This window comes from Apteryx mantelli, chromosome 4, assembly GCF_036417845.1.
Source record: "Apteryx mantelli isolate bAptMan1 chromosome 4, bAptMan1.hap1, whole genome shotgun sequence".
NCBI classification, from domain to species: domain Eukaryota; kingdom Metazoa; phylum Chordata; class Aves; order Apterygiformes; family Apterygidae; genus Apteryx; species Apteryx mantelli.
The window spans coordinates 18,347,528-18,368,112 of NC_089981.1; the positions used below are offsets into that span (position 1 = coordinate 18,347,528).

At 44.6% G+C, this 20,585-nt stretch overlaps 1 protein-coding gene across 1 annotated transcript; it reads right to left on the reverse strand.

Annotated features, from left to right (window-relative positions):
- Positions 1 to 2,895: 2,895 nt before the first annotated feature.
- On the reverse strand, positions 2,896 to 20,554 carry IVD (isovaleryl-CoA dehydrogenase). Its single transcript, XM_067295816.1, has 12 exons — positions 20,387 to 20,554; positions 18,149 to 18,238; positions 16,095 to 16,146; positions 13,072 to 13,241; positions 10,910 to 11,003; positions 10,255 to 10,391; positions 9,094 to 9,190; positions 6,404 to 6,497; positions 5,114 to 5,195; positions 4,532 to 4,636; positions 3,804 to 3,876; positions 2,896 to 3,654 (listed from the first exon to the last, which is right to left on the reverse strand). Exons 1-12 carry the CDS (start codon positions 20,537 to 20,539, stop codon positions 3,521 to 3,523), a joined length of 1,281 nt encoding a protein of 426 aa, XP_067151917.1. The 5' UTR covers positions 20,540 to 20,554; the 3' UTR covers positions 2,896 to 3,520.
- Between the last annotated feature and the right edge of the window lie 31 nt (positions 20,555 to 20,585).

The window sequence follows — 20,585 nt, forward strand, 5'->3', positions numbered from 1 at the left end:
CAGGTTTTCAGCCTTGGGGAATGGAGGTGCAGAGCAGCTCTGATCACACACCACAAGAAATAAATCACCTGAGCCGGGTTCCCTAGGAGCAAGCAGCTTCAGCAAGTGAGCAGAATGTGGTTTTTCTTCCCTCAAGAAATCAATAAACAAATACCCAGCTGCTATGGGACGGATGCTTCACGTGCACAAAACAATTACGGCAGAACCTCAAAACTCATTCGGCTTGCAGGTACTGTTGACCACAAGTTCTCAACCCTCTCTTCCCTAGAACAGGAAGCACGTGCTTCTAAAAAGCTATAAGGAGCTTGCTTACAAAATACCCCCACTCAAAACCCCCACGTTCTCAACGTGCACTGTTAAAATGAACTTTATCTTTAGTTGGGTGACTAATTTCCTCCACTCTCCAAGCTGCTTTCTCGCCCTGACCCAGTTACTCAAGGAGCCAGCTAGCTGCAAACTGGGCAAGTATCTTCAAAACGAAGAGAGGTGCAGCATACCTAACCCTGCTCCACAAGCAGCCAAGCGCTTATCACGCCAGGACAATTGCCATTATAAATTCAGAGCAACAGATACCATTAAGATTGTGTCTAGAGGCACAGTGCCCTTGTACGTTTTTCCTATTAGCTCTGCCGCTCTCCAGAGGAGGCCTGAGGCACCTGCCAGATATACCACTATATATATTTTTATCCTTTTAAAACAATTAAAGCAAGTGGGGGGGGGGGGAAGCTGCAGCCGGTAGGGAAGAGGAAGGGAGGACAAGGGAAGGCAGTACTGGCCCCATTCCCTCCGCGGCAGGTACCAGACGAGGTCCGTCCCTGCCCTCTGCTGGGAAACACCCCGCAGGAACACGGGTCACCCAGCAAAAGCGCATTTCTTTATTAGCACTGCATAGAGATTAAACTCCTGCTCACCTCCCAAGCCTTCCCCACCGCGCTGGGAGCCTCTCTCTCTTTGTTTTTTTAAATACCGCAGCGAGAACTGCTTGGCCCGAGGAACAGCAGCCCTTTCCCAAGGCAGCCCGTTCAACATCCATGCAGCGCTGCTCTGAAGGTGCCTGAAATTTGATTAACATAACCCTTAAGATTGATGAACCTCTCCCTTCACCCTACCCCACGGCATGTTAGACATTGATTCATTTTACCTTTAACTTGGAGCTGCTGATCAGCCTAGAAAAAGTGAGGCATTATTTATTATTCGTATTAAAAACAAGCCACTCCAGCATTTGCAGGGCAGGTTTAAAAAGCTGCAGTCCTTTCCAATTTAGAATATGTCTTTTTAAGCAATCTGAGTCTCTTGCAAGATCCTGACGTTGTTCAAACATTCATTTCAGAGAAGCTCCTCTGGCCAGAGACAGATCACAACACCATGATGCAGAGCCAATGCTCTTTTGAGCATCTTTGAGCAAAATTACAGTGATTCATGCTCCTGTCAAAGAGCTAAAAACACAGAGGTAAAATATGAGTTTCCAATATGTGCTAGAGACACTGTACTCCTGCTCTTTGCCACCCCTGCAAGTGCTCCCACCACCTCTCAGCTGGAGAGCTGCCGTTTGGCTGAGACACGGAGGCTGCACCTGCTCCACGGGGCAGATGAGCCCACGGCACTGCTCGCTGCATACGTGCCCTGGCCACAGCTTGCTTGCAACTGGGGGGGGGGGGGGGGAAGGCCAGACCTCAGATCTGGAAGGAAATGTGGGTGCAAAGGCAGGGAGGGCATTCTGCTGTGCTTCCCTTGCCTGGGCAACTGAGGGGCCACAATGGCAGGACGAGCCGAAAGCAGCCTCCTTGCCACGCGGGTATAGGCTACAGGACGGGGGCTTGGCCATTTAGGGCTGCATTACTCATCGCCGGGGGAATCTGCAATCCAAACTACTTGGGCAACTCCAAAACCTCCTGCCCGAAAGCTTCCGTGGGACACCAGCTCGGGGTGCAGCAACTGCAGCAGTTTTGTACGCACCTCACTTGCGCTGCGAGGTCCATTCTCAAACCATTTTTGGGTACAGTTCAAGGGGGTACGCTTGACAAGCAAAGCCACCTATGTCCACACTGTCCTGATGCCCATCTCCACTAGCTTTACCCAGAGATTTACACTTACCCAACACTGAAAATTAATCCCTGGGACAACTGCAGAATGACAGCCCTCCAATGTAGCTGAATGTACATGAAGTTTAGGAAGAAGGTACTGCCACTGTGATTTTAGAAGCTGTTTCTAGTTCCAAAGGAACTGAAGTTTTATTGGCCTTTTGTATAAACACTTGGTGACCCAGCTGGCAATACAGGAAGGTGAATTTTTCTTCAGTCTGTGGCAATTTAAAATTCAGTATTAGTTTCTGTCACCTAGGACAGACAGATGGCAACTACAACCAAAAACAACACACAAAGCTTTAAGCTTTTCCATGTTAAAACTATTGGGAGGTTGCCTATATGGTAGCTGTTTAATTCATTCCTCCGTCATGTTTACAACAGCCCATTTTCCTTCATGATTCACTCTCTGAGGCTGTAGCACGCACTGCAGTTTTCCTTAGTAAGACTAGGTATACATTAATTTGATGTATTTAATACTCCCTGAAAACATCCACGAATACTGTTGCACTCACTCTGACTCCCTCTAGTCAAGCAAATGTGGAGTGTAAGTACATGCTTTTTACCAAAGGAACAACCTACAAACAAACAAAAAAAACCCCACAAATCCCAACCCAAAAGTCAACCTCCTTCTGCCTGACTTATTCATGGATATCACAGTACAGGTCTGACATTTTAACTGTTCCCAGAATGATGGATGGTGACACCTCTGAACAGATAACACAGCAGGAGGCCGTCAGTCAGAAGAGCAAAGACTTCAGGCTGCACTGAAATATCTCGAGAAGCAGCCGGGATAGGAAAGAAAGTGTGCAAAGAAATAGAAGTGGTGTTTTAATGAGGTTTTAGTAATCACGGCCTAAAACACTGCTTGTATGGCTATGATGCTTTGACGTTCATGATAGCTACCCCCCATGATTCGGCTGGCATTGAGTTCCCCAGAATGGAAGCTATTAATCCCACGGGAATGTCGCAATGGGAAATTCCTCTGTCCAGCAGGAGTATGCTAAATGCTAGCTATTTAATGGCACTCAGTTTTTAAAGAGAGCAAAATTACTCCCTAGCCTGTTTTTCTGGATTGACTTTCCGTACTCAGCAACAGCTGCCTCCTGTTCCAGGCATACTGTTCAGCAGCCTGCTCTGATGGTGATACGTCCCCTGGATGAACCTCAGCTCTGTAGCACTGAGAATCCGGATGGCTTATGAACAGGATGAATCAGGCTGATCGTGAGAAGAAAAAAAAACACATTTTTCCTTCTATCCTATCGTCTGATTCATTCTATCAGCAAAGCCCAGCCCAGCAGCATCTGTTCACAGGGCAGACGGGAAAGAGTCTACAAGCGACAATCCCAGAATCACAAGCAGGAAGAAAAAGTTGTGCGCCCCAGCTCTACAGTCAAAGGCCTCTTGGTAGTCAGGGTGCTGTCCCTCCCTGGTTGATATTACTTAAAAGCAGCATTAAATGCCCGGCCAATGATAAGTCTGCGCACTTCGCTGGTGCCTGCCCCAATCTCATAGAGCTTGGCATCACGCAGGAAACGCCCCATCGGGTAGTCATTGATGTATCCGTTCCCACCTACAACCAAAAAGAAGTCACAAGTCACATCTCTGATTTCAGGGATGAGGAGTGGGAGAGGCACTGCTCTTGCACTGTGTTTGGCTCTCTGCAGCAATCACTCAGTCTCTTCCTTAAAGAGGCAAACACTGCCAGTGACTGCACCTTACCGAGACACTGAATCCCATCCAGAGCCACCTGGGTAGCACATTCTGCTGAATAGAGGATCACTCCGGCACAGTCCTAAAGGAGAGACAAAAATCACTGACAGAGTCAGGAAAGGTGTCACCTGCCCTTCTCCAGTCTCCATGTTGCTCTGACCTTTCCATAACTCTGCAAACACCTGCTAGCAACTCTGAACTACTTCACCACCAAGGCACAAATTCATTCCCCAGCATGGAAGAAAACTCAGCAGTCTTTCTGTCACTGCAGAAAACTTGTATCGGGTCCATAAAGGCCACATGAAGACGGAACAAAAGAATGCAGGAGGGGAGCAGGTCTCTCTCACGAATGCACATCATGCCTAAAGGACACCAATGTGATTTGATATGGGATGCAGGGCTCTGTTTTCCAACTGTTAAACACTTGGTCCCCTCCTCTGACTGACATGTGGTGACAGTGCCAGTTGTGGAGATGACAACACCTTGGAATGACTGCTGTAACTCCTTACAATAGCCAGGATATTGCGTTTGGGCTCCCAGTAAACACCTACCAATGCTGCTAAATTTGCTGCCTTGGGGAACTAGGCTTTCTTTTGCTTTAGGGGGGGGGAAAAAAAAAGTACTTGGAGAGCTGCGAGTTGAAACCCACAGTACAGAACCTCCACCTCACTCACAATTTGGGACCAAAATGAAAGGAACTCCCCTGGCATACAGAGTCCATGTGGAAGCAAGCTCACCTTTGCATTGAAATGGCCTTGGTCGCAGGCCTTTGCCACGTTGTAGACATACTGCCGACATGCCATCAGCCGGGTGTACATATCAGCCATCTTGCCCTGCATGAGCTACATGTCGCAGCAGGAGAAAAGAGATGTTTTACAGTTATTAAAACAACGCAAGATTGCAGAGAGCGAGGGAAGATTATTTTCCACATGAGCACTGGGGATCCTAATGGTTCTTACAGGGCATTCCCTGTGCTGTCAAGTAGAAACTGGACAGCTGAAAAGAGGTGGATGCAGTGAAGAAGCCAAAGGATCTGTTGATTCATGAACTCCCAGATTTCAAGGCCAGCAGAAACATGCCATTCCCCATCCTTCACCCACCAGTAGAGGGTGGCCTCAGATAAACAGGCTCACAGGGATGCTTTCACCTTCTCATCACATCGTTATATCATGCAGCCCAGGAAAAGCTTCAGACATCTTTCTCCATGCAAAGCCCCAGTTCTCCCATGACAGAGCCACTTGTCTTCTCAGGGTGGTTTTTTTTTTTGTCTTTTTTAAAAGAGAAAATAAACAGCATTTGTAATCACTTTCCTGTCTCACCTGAAAGTGGCCAATTTTCTGTCCAAACGCTTCTCTTACATGTAGGTATGGAATTGCATGATCAAGTACAGCTTGCATGAGCCTAGGAAAGACATAGATATGCAGGAAGGGAAAAGGAAGGGGAAGAAAACAGAATAATTAACAGACAAGCAATAATTAAGTCTTGGAAGCTCAATCTAAGACAAAAAGGTTCTCAGGCACCTAGAGAGGGATGCTACTGCCTTCCTATAGCTACACTCAAACAACGCTAAAACTAAAATCCAAAGGTCCCGGTTTTCTGCCTTATGCTCTACACACTGCTTATTTGGGACACATCTCGTAGTAAGGTCTTACCTTCTTAATTCAGGGGACTGAGATGAAGGGTTGAAGAGCTCTCTTACAACTGTAGCTAGGACAGTTTGTGCTGCCTTGCATCTCCAGAGAAGACCAACTCAAGGAGTACTAGCTAATACTACAAAAAAAGTGCAGATGAGAATGAGAATGGTGAAAAATCCTCCTCCTGCTTTATGGAAGATAAGTCTTTCCATATAAGGGTTAGTACAGAGAGACCACTTGGGGGGACAAAGGGACTGTAAGGTAAAAAGAATTACTAGGGAGCCTAAGTACTGAGTAAATGAAGAACAAACCTTTTACTCAACCCAGTGGTCCTTCTATGTGAGAGCCTGGATAATGTTTTAGACTTTAAAGAAACTGTGCCATAAACAAGGAGTTGGTTATTCCAAGCAAGGTAATGCCATCCCTGGAAATGTTTAAATCAAAACTAGTTTTTCAGTCCAGGGAACAGCGTAGCCTGTGCTACACTGGAGGGCAGGAATTTTCAAATTTTCCTTTTGGCATTGTGTCCTCTACCCCTTGTCACTCAGAATACGTTCTATATAGATGTTCTCAAGCTGAGAAAAACAGCATGAGCGATGGGGAGGTGAGGAGAGCTAAAGGAAAAGGTAAAAAACACGCAGAGCAGAAGCAGAGTGAGCTGTGGTTGCCAGGGGGTGCCAACTGAGTGACTGCCTCTCAGGAGGGCCCTCAGACAAGAGACGATTACAGCCATGAGCAGCTATGACACGGCTGAATAATTCTCAGCGGCCACAGGATCTCCCTGCTCCTGCCTCCTCTGCACAACTCCGACCCAGCCACCTCCTCCCAGTTCTCCTTTGCTCTCCATGCCTGCCCAACAACTCAGTTCACCATCCTTCTGAGAGGTGCAACCCCAGTTTGAGACCCACCACACTAGGTGATCATGAAAGACTCTTCTGGTCTTAAAAACCTATGAAAGATGAAAAGAACCCTTACCCCAGTGGCCCACCAGACAGCACAAGTCTCTCCAGGTCCAAGCCGCTCATCAGAACGTAGACTCCTTTGCTCAGCTGCCCCAAGACATTTTTGACTGCAATCAGCAAAGGAAAGCGACTTATTTATGTGCAAAACTGAGAAGATAAGTGGTTGTCTGAGGGCCTACATTCTCTGGGGATTCAAACTGTCAGTCACTTTCACCTTCCTATCTGGCTTGAGACACAAGCATTCAGGATGAGCTGGACAGGCTCTGAGTTTTGACACATTCCTTCTACTACTGAAACATCTTTTCAATCCAGCCAAAGTCAAAAAGGGCAGTAAAGGGTTAAAACGTGCATTCACAGTCACTGCTATTCTACTGCCTGCTTTCTAGAGAGTAAGGTGCTCTCCAGAGATCCTCCAGGCTTAACATTTGTATCAACAAGAACAGGGAACTTAATAGCCTGGGAGGACGAAGTGAGAGTCCTCTTCTCCAACCCATTAGTTTCTATCTAACTCAAACTGACAGTGACCAAAAGTTGTTACCATACGATGCCTACGAATCATGTATTTGAAATGAATGAATCCCAGTCTGATACACTCAGGCCATCTTTCTGGGCATTCCTAAAATAGAAAACCGAAGTTACACAGTCAGCCAGCCCAAACTCACCACTCATCACAGGTCGGGGTGATAAACATTGTATTTTTCAATCTCAGAAGGCCAAACAGGCATTATCCCCCTTTCTGTGAAGAGGGCTGAGCAGAACATTGCAGTTGTTACAAATACATGTTTTAAAAGACAAGTGACTATTCCTGTGAAAACGGAACAGGAAAATAGCCACATTAGATAACAAGTTGAGAAGAAGAAACTCGGAAACCCATGTTACTTGGGGACAGTCTAAAGCACGTGCTGATGTTCACAAGCATAGAAGGAGAGAGAGGAATAAGACGACTCGTCTCCTCAGCAAGGTCGTCCCCTTACAGTCAGAGCAGAACTTGAAGCCTAACAACTGGGCTTGGTAGATGGACAGAGATTATCCATGGATCATGTCGTATAGAAGAACTGACACATACTTCAGGCTTTGATCACAAGAGATCTGAGAAATGTGATATGCAAACTTAAAGTGAGACAGGACTTGTGGACACAGACAGATATTCTCCTAAAGCAAACAATCCGTTTTTCAGTGGCAGAAGCTCAAGGACTGCAATATCTCCTGCTTATTGATGAGTATGTTGACGAGTTGTATGGAGAAGTGCAGCCTCTGCAGGACTGTCATCATGTTATGGGAGCTAGGAAGAAGAATGAAACTCAGCTCTCTGAGAAAAATCTTAGAACCTCTATAGATGAGAAAGAAAAATACTAATAGCAAATGCTGCTTTAAAGAACAGAACCACCACCATTAGTAACAGTAAAATGATGAAGCTGCTCACAAGTGACGACACCTCATAGCTGAAAATAGGATTGAGCAGCCTGAACGTTTTCCTGTATGTCCAGGGAAAAGGGATGGGAAAGCATGCAGTGGGCTGAAGGATATGTGTGCTGACTGCACGAGGTGGGGCAGTCTCACAGCATTAGAACTGTCAGGGCTTTGAACCCACTTTTACCAATGCAACATGCCCAAGTGAATCCACAGAAAACGCTTACTATGAAAGAAACACCAGACACTCAGTGGAGCACAGTGAAACCCCACATATTTTAAAGTGGATGGAATTGTAGTACTAGAGGACATTTTGATCATCCTGCAGACATATGAAAAGGCATCAGACTGGTTCAGCTTCCAAGCCAGAAGATCAGAAGCTGTATTAATGGCTAGAGTGCAAAGTGCGCTAACTTTCAACACTGCAGTGATGCGCTTCTCTGAGTTATCACAAAATAGAAGTCCTGTTACCACAAGAACAAGCTGTTCTGTACGGATGATTACCCAGGAGATGATCTGAAGGCTGAGGCACTGGCCTTTCTGCTTTCAGAGTGTAGGGATCCAGTAAAGTTAAAAATGTCAGATTTCAGCTGAAACTCTTCGGCATACTGCAAAGTAGCTTTTGTTAGTATATGGGATGCAGAAGAGTTACTTGTTCTGCAGATTCGTAATTATGATTTTCAGGAATTCAGATAAGGGATCACCTCCATTTGCCATATAGTGGCTTTGAGTTTTCTTCTATCAACAAAAATAGCCATTGGAGTAACAAAAATAGCCATTAGTGTTGCCCCTCATAAGGCACATCCACCATCCTGCTGTCCTAACTAAAGGGGAAGTGATGTCCTTTTCCAGGCCCTAATCCCAGGAAAGTTCAGAAATGTTATAGGCAAACCAAAAATCTGTCAGGCAGTCTCCAGTGATTTTGGAGAAGGGAAACTTCAAGGCTAATACACTCTTCTGTATACTAGATGGGGAGCTCTAAAGGCAATAACAATCAGCAGTTTCTTTAGAAGCCTCATTCAAGCTTTGCAAAAGCAGTGGTTAAGAGCTGTGTCCCTGAGGGTGAAACAGGAGTGATCTAACAAGGGACGTGCTCATTCAGTAGAATCCACCAGAGAGCACAGCACTTTTCTGATTTCACCAGCTCTCCTGTGAGGCTGCCAAAGAGCAGATAGCTATCTGGAAAGCCCTCTAGGACAGTCTGAACATGCATGTAATTGGTGATCCAGGCTGTCTGACCAAGAAGAGAGGGACCCACCATACGCATATGGCCATGACTTGAACCCAACTCACCTGGGATCTTGCAGTCTTCAAAGATCAATTCACAGGTATTAGACCCTCTCATTCCCAGCTTATCGAGCTTCTGGGCTGTGCTGAAACCTGGCATTCCCTGCAAAACCACAACAAGAAAAACAGATTTCAAACCTCTCAGTTCTGAAAGGCTAAATAAAATCATTACAGACTTATAAAGTTTCCCTGACCACATGAACACAGGCAGTATACTGGAAGGGAGTCAAAGTGACCCACCTGCTCCTGGAACAAGCACAGGTGTAAATGCAAGTGGGAAGGAAGCAAATGAGCAGGGAAACATGCACACCTGGGGGCACCATGCTAATTAGGCAAGTGAAACCATTTTCTAATGCACATAAATACTCAATAAATAATGATCTGGCCAGCTGCCAACACTGGCCCTGCTCTAGAGTAAGGATTACAAACTTTGGCCAGTGACTGAACTATTCTAGCTGCTAAGCTGGGTAAGTCCATCACAAGGTTTTCATTGAACTCAGATTTTTACATTTCCAGTATAATTTCTTTTATCATAGCTTCCTGTCTTCATGAAATGCCTTGTTCTTTCCTAGTGGTAACAGACCTGTGCATAGTATATCACCAACTAACTAGAAGGAGAGGAGGAAAAGAAGAAAAAAAAAAAATCCCTGTTCCCCAAGGGGTCCCTGTATGAAGACCTGACTCTGCTCCCTTTGGCATGCTTTGTGTGCATGCTTCTGAAGGGACAGTGCAAGAAAGACCAAAAAATTAATAGAGTTATTTTAATGTCTCAACATTAAAAATGCAAGAATAGATAACTGGATAGTACAGCAGATCTACAAGGCCTCCAATACCCCTGACAAATTTTGGAAACAGGCAAGCCCTTTCATATTAGGCTTTTGTCCATTTTCTCTACATTTCTAGACCAAAAGACGAGTTACATGCATAGATGCAAAATCCAAAAGCTCCCAGCTCATAGTGCAATATGCCATATTAGTGAGGCAGGGGACTAATCTCATGGGTTTGTAAAATTCAGGAAGGGGGTAGTTTGCCTTTGAGCAAGGGGCTGGCAGTTTATCAAGAGGAAAATAGCTGATTTCTAAATGAGCCAGTTAGGGTGAAGGACAGCAGCTCCAACACAGCCTAAAATAAAACTGAGAGGCTTATTATACTGTAACTTAAACCTACCTTCTCCACAATGAATGCAGTTATACCATGGGAGGCTGGAACAGCATTAAGGTCAGTTTTAGCATAAACAATGAGAACATCTGCATCTGGCCCGTTGGTGATCCAAAATTTGCTCCCATTCAAAACAAAATAGTCCCCTAGAAGCACAGAGATGCATGCAATCTGTTAGCTCACAACAGAACACCACCGCTCCCTTCACCCAAATTATTTCAGAAGAGGCTTCCAAGGATGCTCTCTAAGACTTCACAAACAGCATACACAAAGTCCTTTCCAAATTCAAGAAAACTTGTTTCCTTTGTTTCTAGAGCCCAAAGATTGAGTTTAATGAATGCCTGACAAACTAAAGCACCTGGCACTGCTTCCAGCATACCACTACCTTCCACCTCCATAACCAGAAGTGAGAGACCAAAAACATGTCCACTTCGGTACATCCAACCACCCATCCCATGTCTTCACTATCTCGCTTTTATCATACACTGCGACTTTTCTGGGAGGCAGCACAAGCAGGAGCCTGGGAACATGGCTGGGGTATACCCAAGACTGAACACCTTTCAGAGTATTGGGGAGGTTAATATAAATTTAGAAGAGACATTATTTATGCTGGCCAGGAGAAACACTGGCAAGACCTATCCAGGTAGCATATGACATGGTTTACCTTTTCTATCTGCCTTCAGCTTCATGGAGACAACATCAGATCCAGAATTGGGTTCACTCATTGCTAATGCTCCAATGTGCTCCCCACTGATTAGCTGGAAGGAAAGACAAACATAAGAAAGGGAGGGAAAATAGTACTGTTGCATTTCCGTTCCCTCTTCAGTCTGTCTTTTTCTGCACTGAAGCTCAATAGCAGTTGTTCTGCTTAACCGGCAAGTGAGGACTCTACCTTGTTCCCAGTACAGTCCTTGCAGCAAGCTCCCTTGTGCTGCTGTGCTGAGGGAACAGAACCAAATCACAGTGGGATGAGCTGGATGACTCAACTCATGTCTGAGTTAGTGTTTTAAAAGCAGAGCTGTACTCATCTATCTCCAGGAAGGTGCCAAAAGAACCATGCAGGCAGCCATATGCCTCTCCCAAACTCCTTGCTCTGTGCTTTATGACTGCCCTTTTAAATAAACTGCAGTGGTTAAACACAAAAGGCCAATGAGGGGGATGAATAGAGATTGCAAAGTGCTTAGCAATGTGCTCATAGCTTGGTCCCCCTACACTCGTGCTAGGATAGCAGATGGACACCCTCCTTCTGTGCCTGCTCATGCCAGGCTCTGGCATAGCTGTTGCTTCCTCTTCTCTGTTCCTTTCATCCTGCCCTTTTCTCCTTGCCTTTTCTTTTTTTTCCCCTGTGTATTTTCTTCCATCTTGTCCTCCTTATGATCTCTCACTTTTAAAAAACAGTTTCAATACTAGAGATTATGTTCAATCAACTCAATCCATCAGTGGATTTTAACAGAAGACTTGGTGACAGGCTGAAAACTAGTTAGTGTCACTGTACAGAACAGCAAGACTTGTCTTTGGTTTATCATTAAGTACTCTCAAGAACCAGGATAAGTTAAAAACTAAAATTGTTGCCTATCTCATATTGAAAGCCAGTGAATAAGGGCATTAAAATACATCTGAGGAACAACTATGTCATCTGGGGTTACGTACTGCCAGATTGCACAAGAATGCTTTGAGGAAGCAATAGAGCGCTTTGTAAGCGGTTTAATTTTAGTCTTTTGGGCTAATAATTTTAATAGCTGGGATTCAATGTACTGGCTTTGTTTCTCTAGATGTTTAAATATTGAAATCTCTTTAACAGACTTTTGGGTTACAAACACGAATGCCCCCTGAATGATGAAGATGATTCCATATAATTAATTAGCATAGGCAAACCAAGCATTCAGACAGTGAAAATGCAAAATGTAGAAAATAGGAACACAGCAAGTTTTGTCCAGAAATCTCGAAGTGCTTTGGGAAGTTGGAAAAACATCATCCAGCAACACCTCACAGCCCCATTTTGTAACACAGAGAGACTGACTGCCTGTCCAAGGTCACCCAGCCAGCCACAGGTCACACCAGGAATAACTTACTTACTACCCTATTCACTGGACCATGCTGCCTATAAGCACTGACCCTGAAAAAGGCTGAAATATGACAAATAAACAAGTTCTGAATTGGATTAATATGACAAAAGCAATCATATTAATCTGGGGAAGGGCAAATTTGGTAAGTACAATATTTCCTAAAGCACTGAAACCAGCTGATCCTTAAAATGCTACACACCATGAAAGACAAACTCATCCTTGCACGCAGCTGTACAGAAAAGAGATACTAATCTGCTGGCTTGCTGTGCCCTAGAAAACTTTTCCAGGGTCTTGTTCTGTTGCTACCTACTTGAAACAAAGCAGAATTCTCTCTTCTCTTTTTCTGAGAATCTTTTCATAAAGTAATTCATGCTACCGGAGAAACATGTGATAGATACAGTGATAACACTGACTCTTCTCACCTGAACTGCACATAAGAGCCTGATCTTCATGAGGTCTTTCCTGCTAATATTAAGAGGAAGAGGCTGGCACTGAACCAGTGTAGGGAAATGACAGCAACAGAAGCTTCATCCCAGCCCAGTTCAGCGTATACAGCTGACAGGCACACAAACCTGAGGTAGTGCCAGACCAGATCAGCAATGGCAAACTGTGAAGTCCCGTGAACTTTCTCATACTTTTAGTGTCCTAAATCCCACAGTGATGCAAAATGCATTATATTTTCCTCACATGACTCATATTTCCTCACACAGTGCCAAAACCCCAGATCTTTCTAATTTCACCTTCTCTTCCAGTCATATACCTTGGGTAAGTACTGCTCTTTTTGTGCTTCGTTGCCGTTCCGCACTAGCTGGTTAATACAAAGGTTTGAGTGGGCACCATAACTGAGTCCAACAGCTGCTGATGCACGAGAAACTTCCTCCATCACCAGCACATGGTCCAGATACCCCATAGCAGATCCACCATATTTTGCTATCAAAAAAAAAAGAAAAAAAAGAAAAAAAAGAAGAAATACTCACATTAATCATCATGAAGTAAATCACACATGCACAAGACTCCCAGGCTGGGCTGTCTTGAGTGATGCCCGAGACACACGAGGGCTTCTGTTTCTGACTGACACTATCCTTAAGCTGCCAACACTTGCACAATAGCGCAGCTTTCACATCAACCATACTCAAGCGTAACGTTAATGCTATCATGAAGATTAAATCACAAATATGTAGAAAGAACAAATAGAAAGGACGAAACCTGTTTCAGAGAAGAGTCAATATTAGACAACCTGTGGGAAGGAAGCTAGCGGAGGGAAATGTCAAGCCACTTCCAATCACAGGAGCTTCGGGAAAGACCTCTTTTATACTAGTCAAACAGAGAAGTGGCAACCTATATTAGGTGAGGGGACAGAGGAGTACTGGCAGAATTTGTGAAGTCCAAACGTTTGTCGTAACAAGCACCCCAAACAAATGAGGAACCCTCAAGTTGCTCAAAATGTGGGACATTATGAATTTCTCTATGTCCACAAGTGTGTAGAAGGCCAGCATTTTGAGTGACAACTGATTTGGAATGGGTAAGATCCCGAAATTAAACTGCTATACTCCAACAGTGGCAAGAATATGGAATTCAACATAGGATGAAAGGAGACAGAGCAGCACAGCCATCATAACTGGGAATCTAGTGAAACACATTGAGCTAAGTCTAAAACTGTCAATCGATAAGATTAAAGACAGGGTAGAAAAGGAAGAGAAAGAAGGTAGGAAAAGAGAAGGCTGAGAAATACATAATGGCCTGGAACAGGCTGAGAACCCCTTATAAATATATACACACTATGTATGTATGCATACACACACTCACATCCAGAAGTAAAAGCTTGGTTTTACAGGCAAGAAGCAAGTGATTGTATCAGTAAGAAAGGAATTAAACAGGGTACAGACACTGCAAACTAGTCAGAGAGGTCATCTGGGAGCACTTAACAGCCATCAACAAGAATGCTTTAAGGAAGCAGCAACAACAGTAAGAGCAAATATGTTTGTCCGCTCAGCAGAGTGCTCAAGAGCTGAGTGCATAACCTGGGCTGAAAGAGAGCTACTGCCCCTAACTCAACAAATTAACACAGCAGCCACTGGCATCGGGTACAGCCTTTCAGTACTCATTTTGACTCCCATCTGTATATGCAGGGCACTTTATCCGAAATCTCCTCTCTCTACTCCAAATCAGAGTTTGTGTTTTTACCATCAATATCTTGGAAGAAGGGAATCCTGGAAGCAAAAAGGAATGTTGGACACAAGGTGAAGGTAGGTGAATGCAGATAAATGGAGTTCCTCATTTCTAGTTTGGGCACTATGGCATTTAACAGCTTCTCTCATACACCAAAACAAGAGAGTTTTTTGCACATATACTACTGACTGGGTTGGATGCTATTGTCTCAAAAAAGGAAAGTTAACTGCCTGCTTTAAGCAGTACAGGCCTATGAATGCTCTGTACCACAAAAGCTACAAGAAAATAATCCTGCCAGACAACTTATGTAATACAAACTACAGTGTGATCTAGGGACGGTGCACTTTCAAAATGACTCTTTATACGTGACATGCCTGTATTATCGTTCCATAGCAGCTATACATTTGCATTTCCTAACGTAGCTCTTTATAAAATAAATGCAAAATTACAAAGCAGCACAGTGTGCTTAGTTTTAAAAATGAAACAAAAAGCACTGTCATTTCAAATGCTCCCTAATAGAGTTGATCCACTGGTGCCTGCCTAATCAATCACATACTCCCATAAGGTTTTATATTATCTTCACATCCTCAACTCCAGTCTTCACTGTGTACAACAAATCCGATGCCAACAAAGAAACTGCACTTAATTATACAATGAAAAATCATAAGACAAAAATGTTTGGGTGTAGAAAGGTTTTAGAGGTAAATCTTTGAGGAAATCAAAGTGGACAGGACTCATGAGGAGATGGCTTATTTATAATGTGGGAAACTGCTGTAAGCCTCAGGCACAACATCAAAGAAAAAAGGTAAGAGTGAGAAAAAAAGGAGCAGCAGTAAATTGGGAAGAGTAAAGAGAAAGAAAGCAGGACTACAGACTCTTTCAAACACTCTCAGTGCCACTGAAAGAAATGCAGAGGCATTATTTCAATGCATTGCTATTCAGCTTGCTTCTGCAGAAGCCTTTGCACACGCACATCTAGAAACGCAGACTTTACGATGGGGAAATAAAGGCCCCATTGGCTGCTCTCCTCCATTAAGGGTTTCTCTTCATTATACTCTATTACTGCATTCAGCATGACCAGAGCAGTCTCAGTAATATACAACATTAATCAAACACTTTAACTAATCCGGACAAGGCTGAACAAAGTTTACCCTGATTTTTTCTGACTGGTTGGATGCAATCCTCCATTAGCTATCACAGCTTTCCACAGAACTGTTCTATATCCTGTAACTCCTCCTATTTGTTCTAGGATACTTTAATTTACAGCTCTCTTTCTTTAAATTTACAGTAAATGCTTCCTATCAGAGAAGCAGACACGTATTTGAGTTAGGTGCATTAGGTTTGGAGAAACCATTTCTGAACAGTACTTTTAAATTGTAAAAGTCATTTTATAATTGTCCAAAAGTCCGACAAGAGAAAAAGGATTCTGATTCAGTATAGAACACCACAAACATCCAAAGAATGTTTAAAAAAATGTGAAAATAGGAGCTTCTGGACAAAAAGAATGTTACATCATGTACAAGTTTACTATGAACCAGAAGGGGTAAGCTTTAGCATTCTCCCTTTTGTTTGAAGAATCACCCAACAGATGTTAGAAGGTGGGAACAGACTTACCAGGAGCTGTGATCCCCAAAACTCCCAGTTCCCCAAGTTTCTTCCAAAATTCCTACAAACACAGAACAAGCGATCAGTCCAGAGTCACAGTCAGGGCAGCAGGATGAGAAGCCTTCCCAAGTAGCTCACTGGACACAGCTATTTGCTTTATTCACATGAGACCTCAGAGATAAGCACACGGATTTCTCCCGCAGCAGCAACTCCATCCTTTGGACTCGCATCCCACAAGACTTAAGGACACTAGTTACACTGCCCATAAGCAGTCTGTTGACTTCAGTGAGATAATTCACAGTGCTAAATTTCATTCTGCAGGGACAGGTCCTAAAGGTTTAATTTGTTGCCCAGTTTAAGGAGAATTTTGGTGAATTAAAGCCTCCCATTAACTTCAAAAACTGCACTTCCATATACTATCTCTTGCTAAAGAGCAATTAGGATCTTGTGACTTAAGTCATTTATTCTGGCCTTTACCTCCCACATCCTTGTCGCAGGGCCCACACCTCAAGTTTTGGCAGGACTGCGTAGGCCTATTAGCCTGTGGTTGCCACGAAGAGCAGTTAACATAAGTAATCCATGACCAAACCCCTAGAAATACTGAGAAGAGTTGCTATCACTGGGTGATTTATGACTCTTCCAGTAAAACAGAAGCAGATAACTGAAGCTGAGGCAACATCCTTGGAGAGATAAAGGAAGGAATGTTACAGTTGGGGGCAGGAAAAGCAATTGCTGAGGCAAGCAGTGCTGCCGCCTGCCTCAAGCGGTACTGAAAAAACTATAAAAGGTGACCGCAACAAAGAACATGTGAACACTTTGGATTTGTGAAGCTAAAGGAGCTGAATACACAAGGGCCACTCACGTACATAACCTCTAGGTTTTCAAGACTGCCAGGACACCAGAGTCACATGGGGACATCATAACATTGCTTAGTATTGCATAGTTGGACACATATCCTACGAAGCTCCTCTGCTAGAGGACAGGCTGTCCTTCTTGGCTGCTGACTGCTCGACTCGCCCATTACCCAGATGTATCATTCTGGCAACCACACCACCCAGTGACTGCTGCGCTGAAGCCACAAACACGAGGCATGGAGCTGCAGGCTGATCTGCGACGTACAGATCAGCGGTGTCTGGCACACGGTGTCACAGAGCGAGAGGGAAGCCACAGCACAACACAGCAGCAAAGGATGCCATCAGTTAGGGGCACATCTGCTACAGGGGACATTTCCTTGGCGCTGCCTCAGACAGCAGCCTCTCTGCTACACAACGGACAGGCAGGTGAATGCTTGTCACATGGCCTCAGGGTCCAGCAATAAGAAAATTACCTGTGGATAGTCTTCAGAGACTTCAAAAAGTATTACTCAATAGCTCTGGATGACGTCCGGTGCACCGGACTCAATTTATATACTTAACTTCAAAGCTGCGTGCGTATCCCTGAAAATGTCAACATCAGAGCTCTGGGAAATCCTAGCAGTTGTCTGAGCTTTAAGTCTTATGGAGCTTATGAAAACCAATGGTGAGATCTCTCATTTTCATCAAACTGTCCTGCTTCACAGAACTTGACATTTTTGTTAGGAAGTTTCAGCCTCACAGCGAAACAGCTCTACCTTTCAGCATTTGCACGCAATATTTTCACAACACATTTGAGAGGAGACTCTCGGATGTCTGAGAAAGGGTTGTGCACAAAAGAATTCCCATGCTCTGTGCAGTAGCCAGGAGAATGCAAGGCACATATTAGGGAAGGAGTCTCTGAACAGAGCCAGGCAGAAGCATCACGATGGAAATCCAAACAAGCAAGTCAGAGGCCTGACCATTATCACTCTACCTCCATTTTTTTGCTGGATGCTGGCTAGTTTCTTCCCTAGGTGGCTGAATGTAAATAACTTTTTGATTCCTTGTTTTTATTCCATTCACATTTTCTTTATGACTTTCAAGTTTGAAAATCTGATGAATATGTTCCCACGGTGTGGGCTGGGATTCCTTCTCCGGACTAAGGTACAGCTCAAAGCACAGACAGGCTTCGACTACCACCTATTTCAAATGCACACAGGAAATGCTTACCCGCATGTCTTTGAATTCATTCTCCTGGTCAATTTGTTGGGCCTTCGGAGCCAAATGCTCCTGACAGAACTTTGTCATGGTCTGCCTAAGCTGGGAAAAGAGGAGAAGAGAAACATGCACATTAAACCCCATCAATATATTGTCATTCTCTTCCCTGGGATACTTCCAACATTCCCTTGCCAGACAGTTCCAGGATCCCAAACTCAGAAGCACAAGAGTAAAAGCAAATCAAAGTTTTAGGTCACAGGTTGAAAGACAATACAAAAGGCCCTTTTGTCTCTTAGTGCTAACGGACCTAAATTTTACCCAGAATCTCATGTTAAACATCTTACCCCAACACGAGAGAATGCTACTGAACTACTTCCGAACACTAGGTTTTGGTGGGATGTTTTTGGTCAGGAAACTTTGAAAGCTGATGAACAGATTCTGATGTATTATACTAACCCAGTAGTTGTTGCTGTATACATTTAATAATATGTGGATACCTGTAATAAGCACGCATACCAATTAAGATGTGTCAGTATACCAAATTAGAACTACATTAGCTATCCTGCTATTTTCTACAGAGGGGAAATCGGATAGAATCAGGTATGCTGGTTGTTCTAAATGCTAAGATTTCTAAATTCTTTTCTAAATTTTAAAATCTGAATACTTACATGTATTTTGCAGAGGTCTATATGCATACTAGAAGTATGAAAAATGCATACAATATCTTAAATGTATACAATATCTTAACAAAGAGATTTAAAAACTTTGTCTAAGTACTATGGTAGGACTTAAAAATTCTATTCTTTCCTTTTGGTTCATTATCTGCACATGTTAGTGCTAGCAAAGGAGCTAAACTGACAGTCTTAAGAGACTGAAGCCCTCTGCTGTTTAACCAAAACCTGTAGAAGGGGCAGCAGCCACAAACCAAAATATACCCAGCGTGCTCTGCCTCTCTTCTCTCAACCCACACCAGAAAGACCTTCTTCTTTAAAAGTAAGAATATATTTTAGTATCCATGGCCACACAGATCTTGGATCCCAGTACTGCCAAGCAAGTTTCTCCTCCAAGATAGATTTTTTATTTTTAACGTTTGATGCTTCCACTAAGACAAAGCTGACATCAGCAAAGTTGTTGAGCATAAAACCACAAAAATACACCTTGTTGTCATAATAATAATAAAAAAAGTTTGTAATCATTACAGATTGGGGGATGGACTCAAAGAGGCATCCCAAACTCTCCAAGCAGGCTTGTAACACTTAGATTGCTCTTAACATTAAACAAACTGAGTTACCAAATGTATACATATGTTTTTAGAGCTTTTTCGCAAAGGAGATAGAGACTACAGAAATATTTTCTCCTTTTACACCTACTGAATATAGAAGCACAGGGAAACACCATGTTTACTCAGAACTGAGAGGACTATGTCGCATACACCATGAACAGAAGACAGCTAAAGAAAAATACAGTATTAAGAAAGAAATAAGAATGGATATATTTATTTCACACATCTGTACACTCGTACTGTCAAAAATATCTAGAAGGTATGGGCTATACATCCAGCTCTGAGCAGCACTAAGGAGACATTTAGTTTAATTGGCAAAATCTGTTTGGACTAACGCTTTGAAGATGCTGCCTTTCACACCATACCCTGGGGCAGCAGGGAATAAACGCTGTGATGACCAGCACTAAGTCGGCATTGAACACAAGAGAAACTCATAAAACTAAGAATTAATATCCCCAATTATAAAATGGACAGGAGAACAAGCTGGGAGAGCTGCACTACTTCTTTTGAGAGGATTTGACCGGACCCAACTCGTTTTGTTTTGTAGGTGACCGCATTTCTGATCAGGCTGGCTTAATGAGAATGCGGGGAACCTGCTCACACAGGCCTCCGTTTCGCAGCATTCGTTGCGAAAGAGGTGGAAGGGAGAAGCCGAGCAAGGTGGTCCCGTGGCTGGGCTGCCCTTCGGCCGGGGGGACCGGGGATCGCCCGCTTCCCCGCCGCGGCACCGTACACCCGTGGCACGGGCGCGCCCTGCCCCAGCGGGGCCGCGCCGCGCCCCCACGGCGCGCCGCGGGATTGGCTGCGGCGGCCGGGAGGCGGCCTATCAGAGCCCACCCTACCGCCACACCCCCGGCGGGAAGGCGGGCCGCCCTCCCACGTGGGCCGCCCTCTTCCCCTCCGGCCCCGGCCCGCTCGGCTGCCCGCCGCGGGCAGCGCCCGCACCCCGGGCCCGGCCCGGCCCGTACCTGCCGCTGCTCGTCGCTCAGCCCGTTGACCGTGTCGTCCACCGCCAGCCCCGCGCTGCCCCGCCGCAGCAGCCCCAGCCCCAGCGCTTGGCGCCGCCGCGCTCCGCGCAGCCCCGCGCCGACCGCCGCTCTGCCCACCAGCGCCGCCGCCATGCTCGCCCCGCGCCGGCCGCGGCGCGCAGGCGCAGCCCGGCCCCGG

Bases quoted from the DNA above. Each gene is read 5' to 3' on its own strand.
- IVD (XM_067295816.1), bottom strand. From the start codon at position 20,539: ATGGCGGCGGCGCTGGTGGGCAGAGCGGCGGTCGGCGCGGGGCTGCGC. The intron at 18,239-20,386 runs GTACGGGCCGGG...CTCTTTTCCCAG, and splicing joins TGAGCGACGAGCAGCGGCAG to CTTAGGCAGACCATGACAAA. The intron at 16,147-18,148 runs GTAAGCATTTCC...CTGTGTTTGTAG, and splicing joins ATGAATTCAAAGACATGCGG to GAATTTTGGAAGAAACTTGG.